Raw genomic sequence first — 23,024 nt, forward strand, 5'->3', positions numbered from 1 at the left:
AGAATGATGTGTTGATAAATTAGCTTGTTTTCTCCTGTTTTTAGGGTATGGGATATACCCGAGCAATTTTCCACATTTTTCGAGTAGACTCCAGCGTTGTAAAATTCTCAAGATCATCTTCCTGCCAGCTTCCCCCTCCCACCTCTGAACAGTCCACAATTTTACACTACGGACAAGCAAAGCCTTGGGTGGCCTAAACTCTCATGTCCCCATTGCGATCCTGCAGTGGCTGATCATTAGCCACTCAAGGGTTGCCCGCCTAAAGCAAAGGTGAGGAGAAATTATTTCTCTCAAAGGCACGTGAATCTGTGGAATTCACCAATGTCGAAACATTGAGTAAATTTAAGGAAGAAATTGACAGACTTTTAAGTAGTAATGGCTTGGAGGGTTATGGAGAACAGACAGGAAAGCAGAATTGGGGCCAAGGTGACATCAGCCATGATCGAATCAAATGGTAGATCATGCACAAGGTGTTAAATTGTCTAATCCTGCTCCTATCATAGAATCATAGAATCCCTACAGTGTGGGAACAGGCCCTTCAGCCCAACAAGTCCACACCGAACCTCAGAGCATCCCATCCAGACCCATCCCCCTAATCCAAACCTTCCTGAACATTATGGGAAATTGACCATGGCCTATCCATTTAGCCTGCACATCTTTTGCACTGTGTGAGGAAATCAGAGCACCTGGAGGAAACACACACAGACACGGGGAGAATGTGCAAACTCCATACAGACAATTGCCTGAGGGTGGAATCGAACCCGGGTCCCAGGCATTGTGAGGTGGCAGTGCTAACCACTGAGCCACCGTGCTGCTCCTAGTTCTTATGTTCTCACCTCACTCCAAATTTGAGGCTGCTAGAGAAGGTCAAGAATGAAAGGGGAGGCTGGCAGGTTGTCCTGATCAGGTCTTGGTTTGGAAGGTGTAGAAGGGAGTGGTGCCCAACGATTCCTCCACCCTTTCCATATTGAATACATGCCCCACTCCAACTCTTCTGCTTTGCCCTCCCCCCTCACTAACAGTTGCACTCTCTACAGCCTTGCCATCAGGACCCTCAGCGCCCTCTCCCTACTTGGCCAAAGCACACTCCTATTCCTCACTGTATGAGCCCACATTTAGGGCCATCCCTGTTGGTGATGCTGCACACTCAACAGACTGGACTACAGACTGCTCTCTGAGTTGGGATTTCTTCTGCAGTGAGGGCTGGAAGCCCTGTCTCCAGCAACTTAACACTCCATGGAGCAGGAAGTGCTCACAAGGCTGCAGACTGGAGGGATGTCTCCACTGATGCTTTTTTTTGATGATGGAGCTTGAAACCTCACCATTTGAAATACCCTACTTGCAGTAATTCTGAGAAAATAATCAAGTTTCTGTAAATCCAGGTGGTTCAGGAACATTATTTGAGGAGGACAACCTATGATTCTTTCCTGTTCCAGTTGAACCTGGGACTCCAGGTCACCACCAAGTGCAGTTCCATGTAGCTGATGGGAACATTTGCCAACCACCCTCCCATCCACACTGTGTGAACCCACACCTACTTGGTCTTGTGGACTCAATTATTGTCAATATAGCTCATTTATCAATTTTGTTTGCATATTCAAGGTTTTTTGATGGCTAACCATGATCTAAGGGTAATTAATAATTGTAAGTTGTCTGACATCTTTCATAAGAATGAAAGTTTCTTCACTCAGTAGGTTCTGAGGATCCTTGTGGGAACTGCTTGCTGTAATATCATCTGAATTAGTTGACAAAAGCTAGATCAACAAGACAAATTTGGTTATCATTAATTCCAAAACTGGCTGAATGTGAAAACCCAGAATTATCTTTGATGAAGAGTTAAGGTTGAGGATTAAGGATTTATTTCATTCCTTTGCTGATTATTCTCAGGAATCATAGACAATGCTTTTGGTCTCACCATGGCAAATGATGTCAAGGACAAATAGAAAAGGTGTGGAAGAGTGTGACCAATTTTACAAGTTTTAGTTACAAAGGGAAGCTCCAAGTTTATTTAAGGAATAACTAGCTGCTAATGTCTTTCAAATAAAGTAGTCTGGTTGTTGAGGCCATTTGTTGAGGGTAGAATGCTGATTAGGCTGCCAAAGTATGGTCAGGGTGCAGATTTATCACACTCCTTTTAAAATGAACCTCACAATGTCCCCTGTATGAAGAATATTTCTAATTATAAACAGTAAATTGTTGGGAGCTGGGATAATGATGAGCTGTTGCTGTCTCCCAGAGGTAACCGTTGTCACCTTGGGAAGACTTGGGAGATTGGGGGGATGACATTGTGACTGGTGCAAGTGGGGACAGAGTTGACAGTATATGGTAGTAGATGTGGAATTGAGAAATATCTCCCACACACCTTTTTTTTTCCAAAATTACCTGACTTCCACCCATCCCTGCCTGGGAAGAGCACGATGGCAAAGTGATTCAGCTATTGTCTACGGGTTCACCATATCTGACTGGGATAATCGTGTCTGCCTCTGCATATTTTTCTTTATATTTTTATATATATTTATATTTTATATATCTTTTATATATTTATATATTTTTTATATATTTTTCACATGGGTGACAAAATTCTGTCCCATTCCAGACTATTCCCCCGCCTCTTGCAGAAATTGCTGGAGGTTATCCCGAAAGAGAAACTGTTGCTGGAGAGGCCGGTTAAACAGATCCAGTGGGATGGAAACTTTGAATTGGAGGACACCTCACAGTATCCAGTTAGAGTGGTGTGCAAAGATGGAACGCATATTCTCGCTGATCACGTCATCATAACCATTTCACTGGGTAACTATTTTAAACAGTGTGTCTCAGTGCTCCCTTCTAATGAGCTGCAATTTTTTTCTAACACTAAGACCAATGATCAGCTACAGTAATTTCTTCAGAGTATGCTCCTTGTAATGGTTTCATTTTGATGGGTTCTTTCTAGTTCAGCTCACAGTACAACAATTATTTTAGCACTACCATCATGATGCCAAAGGAAGCTTTCTGCATTCTCATGGAAAAGCACTGGGGACATATCCCAAGCTAACTCATGTGTACTTTGAAGTGAACAGAAGCAAGAAAATTGGAATCTTTAAAAAATTCTCATAACGTTGGCATGGTTTGATGGAGTTAATCATCTTAAGTCTAAAGACCATTGTCAGTGGAAATGTAGCAGATGAGCAATAGAAGCTAGTCCAATCTATTCTTTCCTCTCACATAAATTTTTCAAAAATCTTTGCCACATGGACAAGTTTTGCCATCCAAGTATTCATTTAGTTATCCATTGTTACATATTTTTGCCTTAACATAAACAGGAATAGGTGTTGCAATCAAAGAGTGCCAGAGACAACCAACTAGTGGTCCGTTAAATCCTGGCCTAACTGGCTGCAAAAAAAAAACTTGGAAGCCATAGTCATAGAGTAATAGAGTCACACAGCATGGAACCAGACCCTTCAGTCCAATCAACCCATGCTGACCCTGATCCCAAACTAAACTAGTCCCAACTGAATGCACTAGGCCCATATCCCTCCAAACATTTTTTTGTTCATTTACTTGTCCAAATGTCTTTTAAATGTTGTAACTATACCCACATTCACCACATCCTCTGCAAGTTCACTCTCTCTGTAAAAGAAAGTTGCCCCTCATGTCCTTTTTAAATCTTTCTCCTGTCACCATAAAAGTATGCTGCTTGAAACCCCCATTCTCGGGAAAAGATACCTGCTATTCACCTTATCTTTACCCTTCATGATTTAATAAATCTCTACAAGGTCATCCCTCAACCTCCTATGCTCCAGTAAAAAAAATCTCAGCCTATCTAGCCTCTCCTTATAACTCAAACCTATCGTTCTCAGTGACATCCTAGTAAATCTCTTCTGAACCTTCACAATATACTTCCTATAACAGGGTGACCAGCACTGGACACAGTAATCCAGAAAAGGTCTCACCAACGTCCTGTATAACCTGAACTGATTGAATCTTCTCAAAAGATCATTCTTCTCAAATGATTTCCACCTCTGCAAATGGCCAGGGAACTTGAAAGGATGAGTTTAAAGATTACAGGTTGGAAGAAAATGAACAATTAATCACATTAGTTTGTAAAGCAAAGGAGTAAAATTAATGCTAAATGATTTGGAAGCAGAAACAGTACAGGTTGAAAGTAGTAACTGTCTGAATGTTCAGAGTTAACATCATTTCCTAAACCCTTTCCATAAAATTAGGTAGCTTTACCATCATGGTATTGATCACTGTTTTCATCACCATTGGGTGTGAGCAAAACATTAACATTATCAAACTACACAAGGAAATAACCTGCCAATTGTAAAAAGGCTACTTTAAACTACAATGGAGTAACTAAGGGAAAGGAATGATGTTCTAAAATATCATTTATATTTTGCTTTCATTCACAGGTTGTCTAAAGGCAAATAGTCAGTCATTGTTTCAGCCAAGCCTTCCTGAAAATTATCAGCATGCTATTCAAGCCATGGGCTTTGGCACAATGAATAAGATTTACCTGGAGTATGAGGCCCCATTTTGGGATGAAAATACAGACATAATTGGATTGGTCTGGGAGGATGAGACCCCATTGTCGGCCCAGAAACCCAACCTGGTTGAGTGGTGGAGATGTGTTCCAGTCGTTTATGTGTTCAGGCCACCAGAAAGGTACTAACAGAAAAAAAAATTCTGATCTGTATGCTGGCAGAACATGTTCTGCAGTAATGTCTTTGCATCTTAATTGGAAATACAAAGTGTATGACACACCTACATTGAACAGAGTTATTGGTAAAATTGAAATGTTGTGCACTTTATCTAATTACAGCTTAGAACACAATGCTATAGAATTCTTGTTTCAACTATACAAAGCCCTGATCACATTGGCCACCACATTTTAGGAAGGATATATTGTCCTGGAAGGAATGCAATGTAGTTTTACCTGAATGATATCTGCACCCGTATGGATTAAATTTCAAGGAGAGAATGCACAGACCATGCTTATATTCCCTAGAATTTAGAAGGTTAGGGAGTCATTTGATCAAATATTAACAGGAACAGATATGGTAGCTTGGGAGGAACTATTCCTTCTAGTTCAGCAATGTAAGACATGGGTCATTGTCAAAAAAAAGGAGTAAATTTATGGAACACCTCTTTATGTAAAGGATGGCAAGAATTTCAAACTATGTAGGTGCTGCTCATTGGGTAAGGAACAACATTTTAAAGACCTTCTAGCAGTAATAGGTATTATGGAAACATTTTGCCCAATCAGTGTATTTCTCTAATTGCAAGTTTGGTGAATGAGGGCGTTGAGAGGCAGAGGACTGATAGCCTAGTGGTATTATCACTAGTTTATTAATCCAGAGTCTCAGTTAATGTTCTGGGGGTGTGGGTTCAAGTCCCACATGGCAGATGCCATTTGATGGATGGGTTTAAAGATTACAGGTTGTAAGGAAAATTTTTAATTAATCACATTAGTTTGTAAAACAAAGGAGTAAAATTAATACTAAAAGATTCAGAAGCAGAAACAGTGCAGGTTGAAACTAGAATCAATTAAGAATTTGAAATTAAATGTCTAATGATGACCATGAAACCATTGTCAATTGTCAGGAAAAACCATCTGGCTCATTAATGCCCTTTAGGGAACGGAACCTGCCATCCTTGTCTGATCGGGCCTACATGTGACTCTAGGCCCACAGCAGATTGCCTTCTGCAATGGGCAATAAATGCTGGCCAAGCGAACGATGCCCTCATCCTGAGAATGGATAATCAAAGAAGTTTCAGGATTTTCACATTTAGCTGTAATCCTGCTGTATCCTGAAGGGACAGGCAGATTCAGGACAGTAATGACAGCAAATGCTGACAGTTGGTCATCAAAAGCATTGCAAATTCTTGGTCCATGTATCATTGGCAAATTATTAAATGTTTGGATTATTCACAATTGTCAATGATGATGCGACATCTATAAAATCAGAGATGTGATTTCTTAACAAAATTTACTGGAATGATTTTTAAGAGTAAATTTTTTTCCAAATTTATTTATTCATGGATGATGATTTAGCTGGCAAGGCCAGTATTTATTGGCTATCACAAAGCGCCCTGGAGAAGGTGATGGCTGAAATAAATTGTTAATTCTTTACAGATTGTCATAATGTTTTTGAAATGATTGTGTAGCTTGGTGAGACAACCATATTGCTATGGCTTTGGAGTGGCATATAGACCAGACTAGCTAGGAACATGTTAATTTCTGCAACATAAGGGAATAAACCAGTTTTTATAACAATACAGTAATTTCATGGTTACTATTACAGACACTAACTTTTTTTCATATTAGATGTATTTAATGAACTTTTGCTTTGTCATTTATATAAGGAATTTGCATGAGAATATAGAAGACATGGTTAGTCAGTTAGCGGATGACACCAACATTGGGAGCAGTGTGAACAATGAAGAAGGTTATCTCAGATTACAAACAAACCTTGATCAATTGGGTCAATGGCTGACGAGGGGCAGATGGGGTTTATTTTGGATAAATGTGAGATATTACATTTTGGTAAAACAAACAAGGGCAGAACTTATAGAATTAAAAGTCGGACGTTGGATATTGTTGTAGAACAGCGATGCCTGAGGGTTCATGTACATAATTCTTTGACATTTGTGTCACATGAAGATAGCTCAGGAAAGAAGGCGCTTAGCATTCATTGCACAGATTTTGAATACAAGAGTTTGGATGTCATGTTGAGATTGTACAGGACGTTCGTCTTTTCTGGAGCACTTTGTCCAGTTTTGTTCACCCCGTTATCTGACTGATATTATTCAGCTGGAGAGAGTTCAGCAGAGACTTGCCAGGGTGCTGCTGGGAATGGAGGGTTTGAATTCTAAGGAGATGCTGGAAAGGCCTGGACATTTTTTTTCACTGGATCATTGGAGATTGAGGGGTGACCTTACAGATGTTTATAAAATCATGACGGGTATAGACAAGGTGAATGGCAGGTGTCTTTTCCCCTTAGGGTGGAGCATTTTAAGGCTGGGAGGCATATTTTTAAGGTGAGAGAAGGAAGATTTAAGCAAGATATAAGGGGCAACTTGTTGACACAGAGAGTGGTTTGTGTATGGAATGAACTTCCAGATGATGTGGTGGATGTGGGTACAGTTACAATGTTTAAAAGACATTTAGATAAGTGCATTGAATAAAAAATGCTAGGAAGGATATAGCCGAGCGTAGGCAGATGAGACTAGTTTAGTTTGGGATTGGATTGGCATGGACCAGTTGGATGGAAGGGACCTTTTTCCGTACTGTATGACTCTATGACTCCATATTAAATTTAAACTCTCTGACTGCTGCAGTAAATTTGATCTCACCACTGTGGGTTAGTCATCCAGTAACAACACCAGTATCCTACTGTAAACAGTAATTGTAACATTCAGATAAATATTTACTCTGCTTTGATTTGTCAACAAGTTAGGTTCAAGAGTTTTAAGAAACTTAAATGTGATTAGTCGCTGCTCTTAAAAGGTTTATTTCATGAGTAAAATTTAAGGGTGCAAAATCAAAACATGTCTTTTAATTTCTGTTGCTATTCAGAAAAGTTTTGTTTCAAGGGTGGCAACCACAAGAAGATTTTGGGCAACAACCTAACTTAAAATGTAAAAGCTGCCCATCTTTGTCAAGTAACATGGTGGCGCGTGGCAACAAATATTGCGATCTACCTTCACTGTGCCATAATTCTATCAGAAAATCCACTCATTCCTGAAGTAGTAGTGACCCGCTTATCTTGCATTACTCAAGTGTTTCAAACATTGAAGTAACAAAAGAAGACAGGAGTTCTGAAGAAGGGTCTCAACTCGAAACATCAGCTTTCCTGCTCCTCTGATGCTGCTTGGCCTGCTGTGTTCATCCAGCTCCATGCCTTGTTATCTTGGAGTCTTTTAGTATTTGTCTTTGTTGTTAAATCCTTACATTTCTTCAGAATAGTCCATCACTCCTTATGTTTGAATGAATGACCAAATGTAAAGATTATTATACCAGCAGAGGGAGGAAGAGGCAAAGGAAAATTTAAAATAAGTACAGAGCCACTCTTCAGTGATTTATGAAGGTAAAATTTCCATCGCAGCACGTAACTCCTTTTCTCGTTGACCACCACTGTTCTATTTTCATCTCCCTATCCTCTCCATAATTCTTCAGCAAATTGTTGTTTCACAAATCTGTGCCCATCTTTCCACTAACAAATTTGAATCTCTCCATTGAGGCTTCAACCATTGCCACATGAATGAAACAACCTTAAACGTTAGAGAAAGGTAAGCTTAACCACTTTGGTGGAAATACATAGATTTGGAGCTTTTTTTTAAAGAGTGAAAAATTGGGACAACTTTGATGTCCTTGTTCATAAGACTTTACAGGTTAACGTAGGGTAAACAATTCAGAAGGAAAATGGTATGTTCCCCTTTACTGGGAGAGGATTTAGATGTCAGAACAGAGATGTCTTACTGTAATTATATACAGCCTCGGTGAGACCATGCTGTATTGTATAGAGTTTTGATCTGCTTACCAAACAAAAGATATGCTTTTTGTAGAGAGTTTGCAATAAATACTCACCAAATTACCTCTTGAGATAGACGAATTGTACTGTAAGCAAATTTAAACTGAGTGAGCCTATATTCACTGAAGTTTAGAAAAGTGTGAAATAATTCTCACTCAAATAAATAAAATCCTTACCGGGATGAACAGGGCAGATGCAGGTCAAGGTTTCCCTTGGCTTTTGAGATAAGGCAGTGGTGGTGGGTTGGGGGTGTGAGGTAGGGTAGAACCAAGAGCCACAGTCTCAGAATAAAACGCAGGCCATTTAGGACGGAGTTGAGGAAATTCTCCACTTGGGAGTAGTCAGTCTTGGAACCTTCTGCCCCAGAAGGTCTGGATACACAGTTGTTGAGTATGTTCAAGACAGAGGCTGTTAGCAGGATAGTACAGAAAGGTGGTGTGAAGTAGAAGGTCAACCATGATGTCATTGTCTGGTGAACTAGGCCCCCAGGCTTGAATGACCTCCTTCTGCTCTTATTTTGTATGTTCCTATGTAATCAAAGTTAGATATGAAATCCTCTGTGACTGTGATCTTAACGCACCAACACGGTTAATGACACCATCTTCTTCCATTATCCAACTCTGCTGTCAGTTGCTTCTACTATTGTCCTTTTTCAGCCTGAGCCTCTCTAACAATTACTACTCTTCCTGTCACTTCCCCTCCATATCTCATCCTCTTTTTCCCTTTATAATATCGTCCAAAGGCATTGGTCAGTTTCCACAGATACACTGGCAACATCGAGTTCTATCTCTCTATCATCTCACTCAATCTCACTATTTCTGTTTTTGCTAAATTGGTTGCCCAATATCCAGACGAAGTTGCAATTCATTATTGCTCCACAGCTGGAAGACGCTATCTATCATCACTGACTTCTACCGAAAACTGGCTATCATCTCAGGTTTCACCAAACTGTTCACAACTTCTTTACGCAATTTATGGCTGAGCTGAATTTCTGGTCACGCATATTCTCCTTTGCACATCCTGCCTATTGTAATGTCTGCAACATCACAAGCTCCTATCAAAAAGCTGTAGTTTACCAAGCATTGAAACCTTCCTCCAGCCCTAAAAATTGTTATTGGCCTTTCATACTTTCATACTTGATCCTCCCTAAACATTTTCCTATTCAACATTCTCTGATATGGATCATACTTCCACCCCAATCTTGGCTCCCTATCATCCCTACCTTGCTGATTGGCACTGGCTTCCATTCTCTCAATGACTCCATCTTAAAACTTGCATCTTGATGCTGAAATTTCTTTGTAGCCTTTACCTTCTGTTTGACTGTAACTTTCAAACCCAAAAGTCCTGATTTTCTGACGCTACTCTCTTGTACCTTCCCCTCCATTTGTGGCCACACCTTCAGGCCCATATGCTGGAATTCCTAAACCATTTCCCTCTTCTGCTTTATGGCCCTCCTTAAGGCAGCGTTCCTATCATCATTTCTGGTGTCCCCTCCCTTAATCATCTACCTAATTTTTCCCAATTATATTTGCCCGAAAGTACCATTGGATTTTATTTACACTAAATCCCCAATATAAATGTTGTTCTTTTTTAGTGGATCTATTGCATAATCATTTGCATCACAAATTACACCCATCTCTAATCTTAACTTTGGAAAGATTACTCACAAACAACAATAATGCAAAGAACATACTCATTGAGTTCCCTTGAAGGGTTTGTTGGTTTCCATACCATTTTATATGGTGCTGACATAAACAAGGTGGAGAAAACTTGAATACTAACTTTGAATACTTTGAATACTCAACCTGAGCTACAAATCTTCTCAAAACTCGCTTTGAATACTAAGTCAGTCAAACATTTGGGAGGGGCGTGGCTGGGGGGGTGCAGTGGTGCAGAGGTTAGGGTGCACCACAACTGGTCCCAGAGCCCTTGAGCTTGCGAGGAAGAAGGAAATCAGTGAGGCCTAATATAGAGATTGTAGGTACTGCTGATGCTGGAGTCAGAGATAACAAAGTGTGGAGCTGGATGAACACAGCAGGCCAAGCAGCATCAGCAGAGCAGGAAAACTGATGTTTCGGTCAGGAGCCTTCTTCAGAAATTTCCCCTTGCTTTGGTTTGCTGACCACTGCATGTCCATCTGCCTTCACAAGAATTGTACATGATGGCCTCCATTACAAAGTAGCCCATGTTGCTAAATATCTAGGCTTATCTTGGGAGGCCATGGCCTAGTGGTATTATCACTGGACTGTTAATCCAGAGACCCCAGTAATGTCACAAGATCCTGCCATGGCAAAGGAATCTGGAATAAAGAATCTAGTGATGGCCATGAATCAATTGCCAATTGTTGAAAAAACACATCTGTTTCAATAATGTCCTTTAGAAAAGGAAACTGCCACCCTTACCTGGTCTTGCCTACATGTGACTCCAAACCTACTGCCCTCTGGAAATTTGGAATGGGCAATAAATGCCAGCCAAGTCAGTGGCACTCACATCCCATGAATGGATAATTCACTCATGAAGAAGAATGAATCATGTCAGCAAGAGAGGGCCCAAAGGGGAAAATGATGCTCAAAGTATATATTGCGTTTTTCAGTTTGGCCAGCTTGTCATCTCACCAAGGGTTCTTATGCATAATGGCTAACTGTTTGAGTTTACTGGTTTTGAAAAATAAAAGTTTTCTGATTCAGCATTTACCTAGATGCTGCATTAGCAGAGCATAGTTATTAGTCAATATAAACTGAAAATGTTTATCACAAGATTTTATCCTTTTTTTTAAAACAAAACTGCTATTGACCAAGTTTGATTTCTTGTTTCATAGGTACGGTCATGTCCTTGTGGGAACAATCACCGGGAAAGAAGCTGAGTTTGTAGAGTCTCTGAGTCCAGAGGAAATAGCATCGAACTTCACCAAACTTTTCAGACAGTTTACTGGTACGAATTTGGAACTTTTAGGAATCTACATATTTATGGGGTAAAACGAATAGAATAAACAGATTGGGTGAGCTAACACTCAACCAAATTTTATAAACCAAATGGTATGATAATGATTCTCAGTAGAAGCTCCATCAATGTCCAATTTTGACATTAAATTCAAAAATGTCAGCAAGTGCCAACATTTCTATTGAGTCTTCTCTGTCTCATTGCATGTTCTCTTACACCATTGTACCATTCATCACTCAAAAACTCCTGCCCTCCATCCCATTGTAGATCTTCCCTTTTGTTCTTTTTCTGCAATATCCTTTCACTCTAACGTTCCATTTGTATTTTGATTATAAATTTCCCAGTTCTGTTGAAAGACAAACTCTGTTTCGATGCAGTCAGATCATTTCCAGCATATTCTGCAGTGGAGCATCACAAATATGATTTTGGCAGAAATTATTTGGGCATGTTTTTGTGAGGTCTGCTTTAACTACCTCTGTAATATTTCCTAGGGAGACCTTCGCTGCCTGCACCAAAAAATGTTTTTGTGACAAAATGGTCCAGTAACCCTTACACTCGGGGCTCCTACTCCCATATATCCATCAACTCAACTGGAGACATGATCGACACACTGGCTGAACCCCTACCACAGGCAAAAGAGGGAATTCCTTCTCCGGTAAGTCACACTATTCAACAAAAACAGAAGTTGCAGGAAAAGCTGTGCAGTTCTGGCAGCATCTGTGAAGGGAAAAACAGGGTTCACGTTTCGGGTCTGGTGACCCCTCCTCAGAACCGGACCTGAAACGTTAACTCTATTTTTTCTTTCACAGATGCCGCCAGATCTGCACAGCTTTTCCGGTAACTTTTTTTTGTCTTGATTCACAGCATCCGCAGTTCTTTTGGATTTTACATACTATTCAACAGTCTGGCATGAAGATTGATGTATCATTCTTAGAATTTTAAATAACCTTACAGTTTATTTGTATTGGTAAGGTGTATTTCTATCTCCCTCCAGCTTTCTTACTTTCAAAAACAGAAGTGCACTTTCTTGGCCACCAGTACTCAACGCAAGTGGCTATTCCTAAAATCTGAGACAAAGCATAAAATCGATATAAACTAATCAACTCAGCACAGTCTTATTCTAACTTAGTGTACACACATCTGTGTTATATGGAACAAGAGTCGCAGTGTAGGAAGAAACAATCCCAATCAAATGTCCTGCTCCACAGATCCTTAACTTGTAGCATAAACGTTTAATATTAATACGTAATAGGATAGTCTAGATCATCAGTGATGTCAAACCACATGCATCAGAACGATTGAGAGATAGCTCTAAATGAAGCCTTGTATAAGGATAATTAGAATCTAAGTTTCAATGAAAGTTTATGTTTACCAAGACGCCACACTCTCTAACGCACACAATCACAAATATGAATGAATGGTGAAAGCAGAGAAGGGAGACTACTGAAACCCATCAGAGAAAAGCTGGATTTCAGGTTCTTTACAGCATGTGGACGGTTTGTATTTATCACCAGTTCACAGCGTCTCAAAGAAATCAGTGGTGAATAGTGGAGGAGAAAAAAACACTGGTGCCTAAGATTGGTGAGAATACCAAAATATGTATATTAAGGGTAAAAGTGTAACCAGGGAATAAGTGGGCCTATTAGTGACCCAAGGGGCAGTCTGTGCAAGGAATTAGTAGAGTGTTAAATGAACACTTCGCATCTGTCTTCACTCTGGGAACTGTGGTTGCAATCACACAATTTGGGAAGAGGAACTGTAAGCTTCTTGAACAATTTGATATAGGGATTAGAAAGGTGTTGGACGTTTTGGCAGGCTTAAAATTGGACAAATCACCAGGTTCAGATGAGTTGTATCCAAGGCTGCTATGGGAGACAGGGAGGACATGAGAGGGCCTTCAATCCAAATTTCTGTGGACTTGGAGGAGATCTGGAACACAGCTAAGGTGTTTCTAGTTTTCAAGAAGGGTGGTAGAGAGAAACCAAGGAATTATAAACCACTCAGCCTCACATCAGTGGTGGGGAAACTATTGGAGAAAACTCTGATGGAGGGAATTAATATTTGCCTGGAGCGGCAAGGTTTGATCAGTGATAGTCAGCATGGCTTTGTCAGAAGGAGGTCATGCCTAACAAATTTGATTGAACTTTTCAAGGAGGTAATCAGGTATGTAGATCAGGGTAGTACAGTTGATGTAGTTTATATGAATTTCAACAAAGCCTTTGATAAGGTTCCACATGTGAGACTGATAAAGAAGTTGAAAACATGTAGGATCCAGGGGATTTGGTAAGATGGACCAGCACAATGGTAGAAGGTTTTTTGTGCAACAGGAGGCCAGTGTCCAGTGACATATTACAGGGATCCGTGCTGGGCCCCTTTAATGTAAAGGGGTTTAAAACTAGAAGATGTAGGTTTAAGGTGAGAGAGGAAAGATTTAAAAAAGACCTGAGGGGTAACTTTTTCACACAGAGGGTGATGCATGTATGAAATGAGCTGACAGAGGAAATGGTGCAGGCTGGTACAATCACAACATTTAAAAGGCATCTGGATAGGTGTACAAACAGGAAGGGTTTAAAGGGATATGGGCCAGATGCTGGCGAACAAGACTAGGTCAGATGGGGATGCTGGTTAGCATGGATGAGTTGAACCTAAGGGCCTGTTTCTGTGCTGTGTGACTCTATGACTATTTATATATAAATGATATAGATGAGAATGTGGGTGGATGACAAGTAAACTTCCAGCTGACATGAAGATTGGCCAGATAGTTAATAGTCTTAGGTTACAGGAAGATATAGACGGTTTGTTAGTGGGCAGATGAATGGAAGATAGAATTTAACCCTGGAAAGTGTGAAGTGATGCACTTTGAAACAAGTAGCAGGACAAGGGAGTACTTAATGAATGGCAGGGCAATAGGAAGCTCAGAGGAACAGAGGGATCTTGCAGTGCTCGTTTGTGAAGGTGGCAGGATAGATTAGTAGGGTAGTTAAGAAGGCATAAAGGCACTTAGTTTTATCAATCATGGCATAGTCTATGAATACAGGGAGGCTATGCTGGAATTGTGCAAAACTTATGTTAGGCCACAACTGGAGTACTAGGTACAGGTCTGGTCACTATACTACAGGTAGGAGAATACTGCAGGAAGGATACGATTATGCCAGATGGCATTCAGAGGAGATGCACTAGGATGTTGCCACAGCTGGAGCAATGTCGTTGAGTTCTGAAGAGTGGCTGGATAAGTCCAGCTTGTTTTCTTTCAAACAGAGAAAGCTAGAGGCGACGAGATTGAGGTATATAAGACTACGAGGGGCATGGACAGGGTGGATAGAAAGCAACAGTTCCCCTTAATTGAAGGGTCAATAACAAGGAGGCACATTTTAAGGTGAAAGGCAACAGGTTTAGAGGGGATTTGAAGCATTTCTTTTCACTCAGAAAGTACTGGGAATCTGAAATGCATTGCCTGGGAGGTTAGTTGAGAAGGGAAACCTAGCAACCTTTAAAAAGTACTTGAAGGAATACGGACCAAGTGCTGGACAATGGGATTAGAGTAGTTCTAAATGGTGCAAACTCGATGGGCTGAAGGGCCTCTTCTGATCTGTATGATTCTATGAATCATAGCAGTTCTTGTATTGAATATGCTCCCAGAATGCTAACGTTAAGAAATGCCACTGCATTGTTTCAGTAATGATAAAGAAATGCATCCAAGTCAGGATGATGTATGGTTTAGATGGTGTCTTGCAGATGATGGTATTTGATTCATTCATTGCAAAGTAAAGAATTAAAGTTAATGTTTTTTTGCTGGTTTTCATCACTCTCTGAATGTCTGATTAATAATTTTTCTGTCATAATGCTCAAAGCTTCTGTAAAATGCCATCTGTACAACCGGAGATAATCTTACCAACTAAACACATTTATTTGCTTATCGATATATGTAAATACAGTGTAGCTGTGAATGTAATTCTCTCTACCCTGCTCCTGAAGGCTCCTGGTTGAGTTATCCTTCAATAGGATGTTATGCACAAGCGGTTGTTATCCATGTTGCGAATATTGATCACAACGGTATTGATAATAAACACAGCGGAGTGCAATCTGTTATAAATGCAAAGAAGTGCAAATGCTGGAAATCTGAAACAAGAACAGAGTGCCGGAGGCTACAAATGAGACAGAGTAGATGAAGATGTGGTATTGAGGCCTCTATTAAACAAGACAATTAGACTGCCCACTTGCTGTATGGTAAATGGAAAATATTGCACTCGTTCCAATATTGTCATCCCTCTTGCTGATGAATCTACATGACGCAAATCATTAAAAATTGCTAAACTGTTGCAATATAATTGTGTCCCTCTGATTCCAGATGATGCAGATTTTATTTGCTGGTGAAGCAACTCATCGGAGCTCCCACAGCACCACCCATGGAGCACTGCTGTCGGGCTGGAGAGAGGCTGATCGACTGATTAATCACTACTCCACCAAATGAATTTCTAAAATGAAAGCAGAACTGAAATTTGGAATACTTACTCCTTTTCCAGTTCTTTGATTGCTGTCATTTTCTCAAACAAACCCCTTTAATAGCAAAATAGTCAATTGTACATGCGATAATCGATCTTTTAGCAAAACTGCTAATTTTTAACTTCTAAAATATTTTCATCAGAACATTATTTTAGACTAAACCATATCAAATATGTCAATCTCATTTGTATGTGGTTGTTCCGGTGAACTTAGTGATAATAAACCAAAGGCTGGAATTTGACCATCATAGTTCAGACTGATTTTGGTTAAAAAAAACTTTTATTCAAAGCGTGATGAATGTTGTGAACAATCTTTTAAATGAGTTACAGAAAGGACCAAAAAGACAGATTAACTGCAAATATCATGTTCTGGTGGAGAAGTTAGGAGTTTTGAAAAATCAGCTGTTGTAAATCCAGTGCTTTTTCTTGTCTCTCTCAGTACATCCTTCTTCTTGCTTACATCCATTTATGCAGAGAATTGACTTAGCTCTCCCTTGGTTCTCTCTAATATATCAAATATCTGTATGCGTAAGTGAGGTAGTGTGCATAACATTATATGAGCAACTGATTGCAATAGAGTAACATTATGTGATAGTCTATTTACCTAATATTTGAAGTTACAAAAGCATTTCATTAAGAAATTAAAATATTTGTTGCAGGCTGCCTAAGCTAAATATAATCAAATTGACCAAATATTTTAAATATTGTTCTGCATTGAATTGGAAATAACAGAATTCCTCTGCTGAGATTCTGATGTGTGTGCAGTGAATATGACTGCATACATAAACAGTCTAAGGAAAGAACTGTTAGCTTTGACAGAAAACCTGAAGACATCATTCCATCTGACCACACTAGCACAACAGCTAATGTGCCTCTCGCGTTCCCTTCAATACACTCCACTCTCACCATAAAAAACAAAAGAACTGCTGATGCTGTAAATCAGGAGCAAAAACAAACTTGCTAGAAAAGCTCAGCATTAATGTTAAGAGATAACACAGTGTGAAGCTGGATGAGCACAGCAGGCCAAGCAGCATCAGAGGCGCAGGAAAGCTGTCGTTTTGGGTTGAGACCCTTCTTCAGACCCTGCTCCTCTGATGCTGCTTGGCCTGCTGTGTTCATCCAGCTTCACACCTTGTTATCTCAGATCCTCCAGCATCAGCAGTTCCTACTATCTCCGCATTAATGTTAACTTTATTTTCTCCTTCACAGATGCTGCCAGACCTGCTGACCCTTTCCAGCAACTTTGATTTTGTTCCACTCTCGCCATACCTCTCCACTTCCTCAAGGTTTTAGGCATGGTTTCTGAGAAAAATTCTGACCATGGCTTTTAATCTTTTTAAAGATAAAGAAAGTTGCTGTTTCACTCATGTACCTCCAAGACGTATCTAGTCTTAATCCTGTGGTGAATGTTATCCAGAATTTATATTGGTTTGAACAGCAACTTCTTATACCAAATTGGTTATTGGTTGTAGAGACAGCAAGTGTAAAATTGCTGCCTGAGGTCTGAAAATTTAATTTAAGAATTTGATTAGTGTTAACTGAAGAAATATAAAATAAAACTTTATAGTTTCCCAAATATGTTCCCTCAATTCAGTCTACCCTCTGAACTCTGCTTTCTTACTCACTTAGTACCATCATTAAACTGCCTATATGGTAACAATGTTAATTGCCACTTATCAGCCCAAGCCTGATGTTGTCCAGGTCTTTCTGGTTTTTACTGCGCTGCGTCAACAGTGGAGCACTCCACACCTCTGGAATTCAACTCTTTTGTCTATGTTTGAACCAAGTCTGTAAAGAGACCACAAGCAAAATAGCCCTGGTGGAACCCTGACTCAGCATCAGTGAGAAGGTTATTCCTTTACAAATGTTGCTCAATAGCTGATGTTGATAGCTCCTTCCATCAATTTATAAATAATTGAGGGTAGAATGATGTGGCAGAGATTGGCCAGGGTGGATTTGCCCTGCTTTTTGTGGAAAGGACATACCTGAGCAATTCAGGTATTGACGGGTAGGTGCCAGTTGTAACCTTATCAAACAGCTTGGCTATGGGTAAAGCAATATTCAGTTCCTCCAATTGTTTCTTGATATCACACAGAGCAAATTGAATTTGATGAAGACTGCCATCTGTCATGTTGAGGTCGAAGGGAGGAAGCAAAGTTTGATCATCCATTTGGCACTTTTGATGAAGATGGATGCAAGTGCTTCAGCATTGTCTTTCAAAGTGAAGAGCTAGGCTCCACCAATCAATGGAATAGGTACATTTCTGGAGCCTCCTCCTCCAGTGAGTTGTTTAATTGTCCATCACCGTTCACGGCTGAATGTGGACTGCACAGTTTAGATCAGATCTGTTGGTTTAGTTGTGACACATGCTGCTTACGAGTGTTTGGCACACATGTAGTTCGGTGTTGTACCTTCATGAGGTTTACACCTCATTTTTAGGTATTTTTGGTGCTGCTCCAATCTTTTTTGAATTGGAATAAAAACTGAAAGAACTGCAGAAGCAGTAAATCAGCAACAATAGCTTGCCACTACACACCCTCTGTTGTTAGTCACTAACAGTCCCCATTAACAACTATTTACCCTCCCAGCCTGATCGTTAGCAACTCCCTTGTCTGTTCAGCTATCTTTCTTTCTCTTTGGGCTCTATCCTATCATTTACCCCCTACCCCACCCATCTCCATATATAAACTGATGTTTTCCCAGCCACCATCAGTTCTGAGGAAGGGTCACTGGACCCAAAACATTAACTGTTTTCTCCTTCACAAATGTTGCCAGACCTGCTGAGCTTCTCCAGCAACTTTGTTTTTGTTCATTGAAATCTGAGTTGATCTCCAAGGTTGATTGCAATGGTGGACTAGGGGATATATCAATCCACTGCAGTGTATATAATTCTGCAGCTGATGATGATCCAGAGTGCCTCATGGATACCCAGTGTGGAGTTAATAGATCTGTTTGAAAGCTATATTATTCAGTGGCAGTGATGGGATGTTATCCTCAGTGTGAAGACAGGGCTTCTTCTTCAGAAAGACTGGGTAAGGTCACACTTAACAATACTATCATGTGCAACAGATAAGTTAGTGAGGATGAGGCCAGGAAAATGATTTCCTCTTCGATTTCCCTCAGCAAATCTGACAGCTACGTCCTTTAAGATTCAACCAGTTTCGTCAGTAGTAACAACACTATTATGTCACTGTTACGAATGGACATTAAAGTCCCCATCCAGTACATTTGGTGCCATTATCACCCACAGCACTTTTTCTAATTAGCCTTCAGTATGAAGACATACTTTTCCATCAGAAAGGAGGCTAAGGTGAGAATTAGCAAAAGGTTTCCTTGCTCATGTTTAGCCTGAAGCCAAAAGATTTCATGGGGTCAGAGTCAATGTTGAAAACTCTCAGAGCAACTTCCTCCCAGTTATATACAGCGGTACCATCCCCTCTGGAGGATCTGTTCTCTGGACGGAACAGGACACAAGTATGACGACAGCAGGCTGTTAGCTGCACTTACATTATCATGGCATTATGATATACTAGCCACTGAGTTCTCATTCTTGCCATTTTCTGCCTTTTCCTGTTCTCAATACCACCACTGCGCCTATTACTTAGTTCTTATGCATGTCTGTGCAATGGATTGTACCAGTTTGGGAATAACAAGTACCCCATCACTGACCAGAAATTTAATCTCATTGAATGGTAGTGGCACATCACTTGCTTTGAATAGGTGTCAGAACAAATAATAAAGCAGAATTGGAACAGTCTTCAAAAAAAACTCTCCTCAGTTCTTCAGGTATTGAAGCAAACGGGAGGAGTAACAGATATGACATGGAATCTGATTCAGAACATGGTTGGGCTTTGCTAACCGCAGAAGTTCAAGAAAAAGGCACACCATTACCTCCTCAGGAGCAAACTGGGCTAGATACTGCATGATGGCCTTACCAGAAAGGACCAGTCCCAGAATGAATATTTTTGTTTTAAAAAGAACTGATTACGTATGAACTTACAAGAAAGGTAAAGTATCGAGTTACTAGGAAATAGAATTTGGAGCTACTGCAAAACTCAGGACTAAGTCGATGTGGCTATGCATCCCTTTCTATCTAAGTTTGACTGTGCATTAATCTTACTTCAATCATTATTGAGCTCATGAAAATGGGATTTATCATAATCCTTCAGAGAACCAAATCATGTCAAAAACAATGTAATTAAGAGCTGGAAACATAGGCAATTTATTCACAACCCAATTAATTCTGCCCTCTGTGAAGCCATTAAAAAGTGTCACACTAGAGGGAGTTTCAAACTAACAGTACAGCTACACTGCGGTTCAATACTGTCCAGATCTGAAACATTAGCTTTCCTGCTCCTCTGATGCTGCTTGGCTGTTGTGTTCATCCAGCTCTACACCTTGTTATCTCAGATTCTCTAGCATCTACAGTTCCTACTATCTCTGAAGCAATTTTAACCCCACTGCGAAACCTCTTCTAAGGATGCCTACCCTGAAGAAGTTATCTTCCTCCTCCGGAAAGACCTCAGTGGATCTCTCCCTATCCTGCTCCTCTGATGCTGCTTGGCCTGTTGTGTTCATCCAGCTCTACACCTTGTTATCTCATAGCCTGTGGTTTTCGTTGGTGATGACAGAGAGGTAAACAATGTATGAGCAATGTAGTTGGAAGTGTGGCATTAGAATTAGGCAGTTGTTAGTAGAAAGGATAAATTGTAAATGGGCTTTAATGTTTGCGAATGTGAAGTCAAGAAATTTGGACCTAAAAAGTATAGGACAAAGATTTGCTTTTTGGGATAGCATCATGGCTCAGTAATCAGCACTGCTGCTTCACAGCACCAGGGACCTGGATTAAATTCCAGACTCAGGCAACTGTCTGTGTCAAGTGTGCACATTCTCCCCATGTCCATGTGGGTCCCCTCCGGATGCTTCGGTTTGCTCCCAGAGACCAAAAATGTGCAGGTGAGGTGGATTGGCAATGATAAATTGTCCATAGTGTCCAGAGATATACAGATTGGGTGGATTAAATATGGGAAATGCAGGCTGGGGAGTCTGGGTGAAATGCTCTTCGGAGAGTCAGTGTTGACTTGTTGGGCTGAATGGCCTGTTTCCACACTGTAGAGATTCCATTCTATTATTACTACATATAAACAGACGAGTGACACTGGAGACATCTATAATAGGATATATACAAAATATAACCCAAAAGAAGTGAAATACTGGCCTTTATACCTGAAGGACTAGATTGTAAGGGAAGCAAAGTCATTATTCAACTATATAAAATCCTGTTTGGAGTATTGGGTAGTTTTGGACAACATACCATAGTGACAATATGATGGCATTGAATGAAGAGCAAAATAGATTTACTGGAATGGTACTAGGGCTCCGAGGTTTAATTTATGAGAAATTACACAGGCTAGGGTTTGCATTGCATGGAATTCAGATAAACAAGGTATAATTTGATTGAAGTTTTTATAAAGAGAAGCTATTTCTGATAATCAGGGATTATAAAGCCAGGGGAACACACTAGAAGTGACAGCCAGGACTGTAATTAGAAAAAAAAATTCTTCACATAAAGGGTATAGAATTTTGGAATTTTCTTCCTTAAATAGCAACCAATAACTGGATCAATTAATTAATTTTAAAACAGAAGATGATAAATTTCTGTTAACCAAACAGATCCAGGGACCAGCCATGATGTCAATGGAACAGGCAGAAAGGAAGGAATATGAGCCAACAAAACATCAGACAATAATTTGGAAGTTTCTGTATGTGATTTATTAAAAAGGACAGTTGCCTTGAAATTACTTCTTTCAAAAGTTATCAATTAGAATGATTAGAAATAGCTTTGATTGGAGAACGTTTGAATCCCTTTTGATATACCTGGGACAGAGGATACCAGTCTGGCAAACAGTGAGTGACTTTAACCTTGGCTAAGCACACGTTTAAACTTCATCTGTCCCCATTTAAAAATCTTAACAGTCCCCCTTCTCTCTCCCCTCTTCAGTTTCTTCTTGGCTACATTACAGTACAATCTTGTTCAACCTAAATGCTGCTAGTGGATTTGATTTGGCATTTGCTGATGACTGGGTGTGGGGGAAAAGAAAAAAGGAGTGAGAGAGAAAGGGTTGAGTTGAATCGACACAGGGCCGGGAGTATTCTTGATGAGTCAAAGGCACATAAATCTTGACCAAATGCAAGCAGGAAGTCTGAATAGGTGAAAAGGCTTAGCTGTGTTGGAAGCAACGCATACAGAACAGGACTTGCAAGTGTGGGGTAGACAATGAACACGGAGGAAGGTTCTTGCGCTCTGAAATTGTTAAACTTGAAGTCAAATTCCCAAGGTGGAAGATGAGACATTGTTCCTCCAGCTTGCACTGAGCTTCGGTGGAGCACTGTGCCAAGTGTGAAACAGAAATGTTGGCCAGGGAACTTCGCAGTGTAGTGAAGTGACAGGCAACTGGAAGGTCAAGGTCATTTTGCTAAGGTGTTGCTCAACGTGGTCGAGTGTCTGTGTTTCATCTCCCCAATGTAGAGGAAACCATACTGTGCGCAGTGAAGACACAGTAGGCTGGAGCAAATGAAGTACAGGTAAATCGCTGCTTCACCTGGAATGTGTGTCAGGGGCCTTGGGTAGCAAGGAGGAGCAGGTAAATAGGCGAGTATTACACCTTCTGCAATTGCACTGGAAGTTGTCACAGCAGGAACCTTGCACCAACCCATCTGCTGCAATATTAAATCTTCGCTGTCATTTAATTCAATTTCCAAGCAAGCTTAAAGAAATTTAAGCATCAATTAATTTTGACTTTGTATCAAGGTTTTGCCTTGCAAATGAAACCCTTTCTCACTCTTCTCCTGTCCTAATTCAATGCCACACCCCTGCAGCTTTTGAACAGAGATGACAGTGATCCAATTCTCTCCAGCTGCAATTCCAAGCTGGTACATCTTCATCCACCGACTCCCAAACCAGTTTACCCTTTGTAGAAGCACTGCTCTGATGAAGTAATCTAGACTTGAAAAATTAGTTTGCTCTTTCTCTCCACGCACGCTACCCAACCCATTGTGATTTCCA

General features: G+C 40.3%; 1 protein-coding gene across 2 annotated transcripts in view; it reads left to right on the forward strand.

Moving 5' to 3' along the window:
* LOC125455319 (peroxisomal N(1)-acetyl-spermine/spermidine oxidase-like) overlaps positions 1–17,675 on the forward strand; it is a 70,658-nt gene extending 52,983 nt beyond the window's left edge. Inside the window, exons 11-15 of one of the 2 annotated variants that reach the window (XM_048537099.2) lie at positions 2,597–2,790; positions 4,395–4,647; positions 11,335–11,447; positions 11,948–12,111; positions 15,805–17,671. In XM_048537099.2, the coding sequence (XP_048393056.1) occupies positions 2,597–2,790; positions 4,395–4,647; positions 11,335–11,447; positions 11,948–12,111; positions 15,805–15,927 (847 nt within the window). In that variant the 3' untranslated portion in view covers positions 15,928–17,671. Of the gene's footprint in view, positions 1–2,596; positions 2,791–4,394; positions 4,648–11,334; positions 11,448–11,947; positions 12,112–15,804 lie in introns of both variants that reach the window. The other variant, XM_048537098.2, reaches the window with a different exon arrangement.
* Positions 17,676–23,024: the final 5,349 nt, after the last annotated feature.

This window comes from Stegostoma tigrinum, chromosome 10 (assembly GCF_030684315.1).
Source record: "Stegostoma tigrinum isolate sSteTig4 chromosome 10, sSteTig4.hap1, whole genome shotgun sequence".
NCBI lineage: Eukaryota > Metazoa > Chordata > Chondrichthyes > Orectolobiformes > Stegostomatidae > Stegostoma > Stegostoma tigrinum.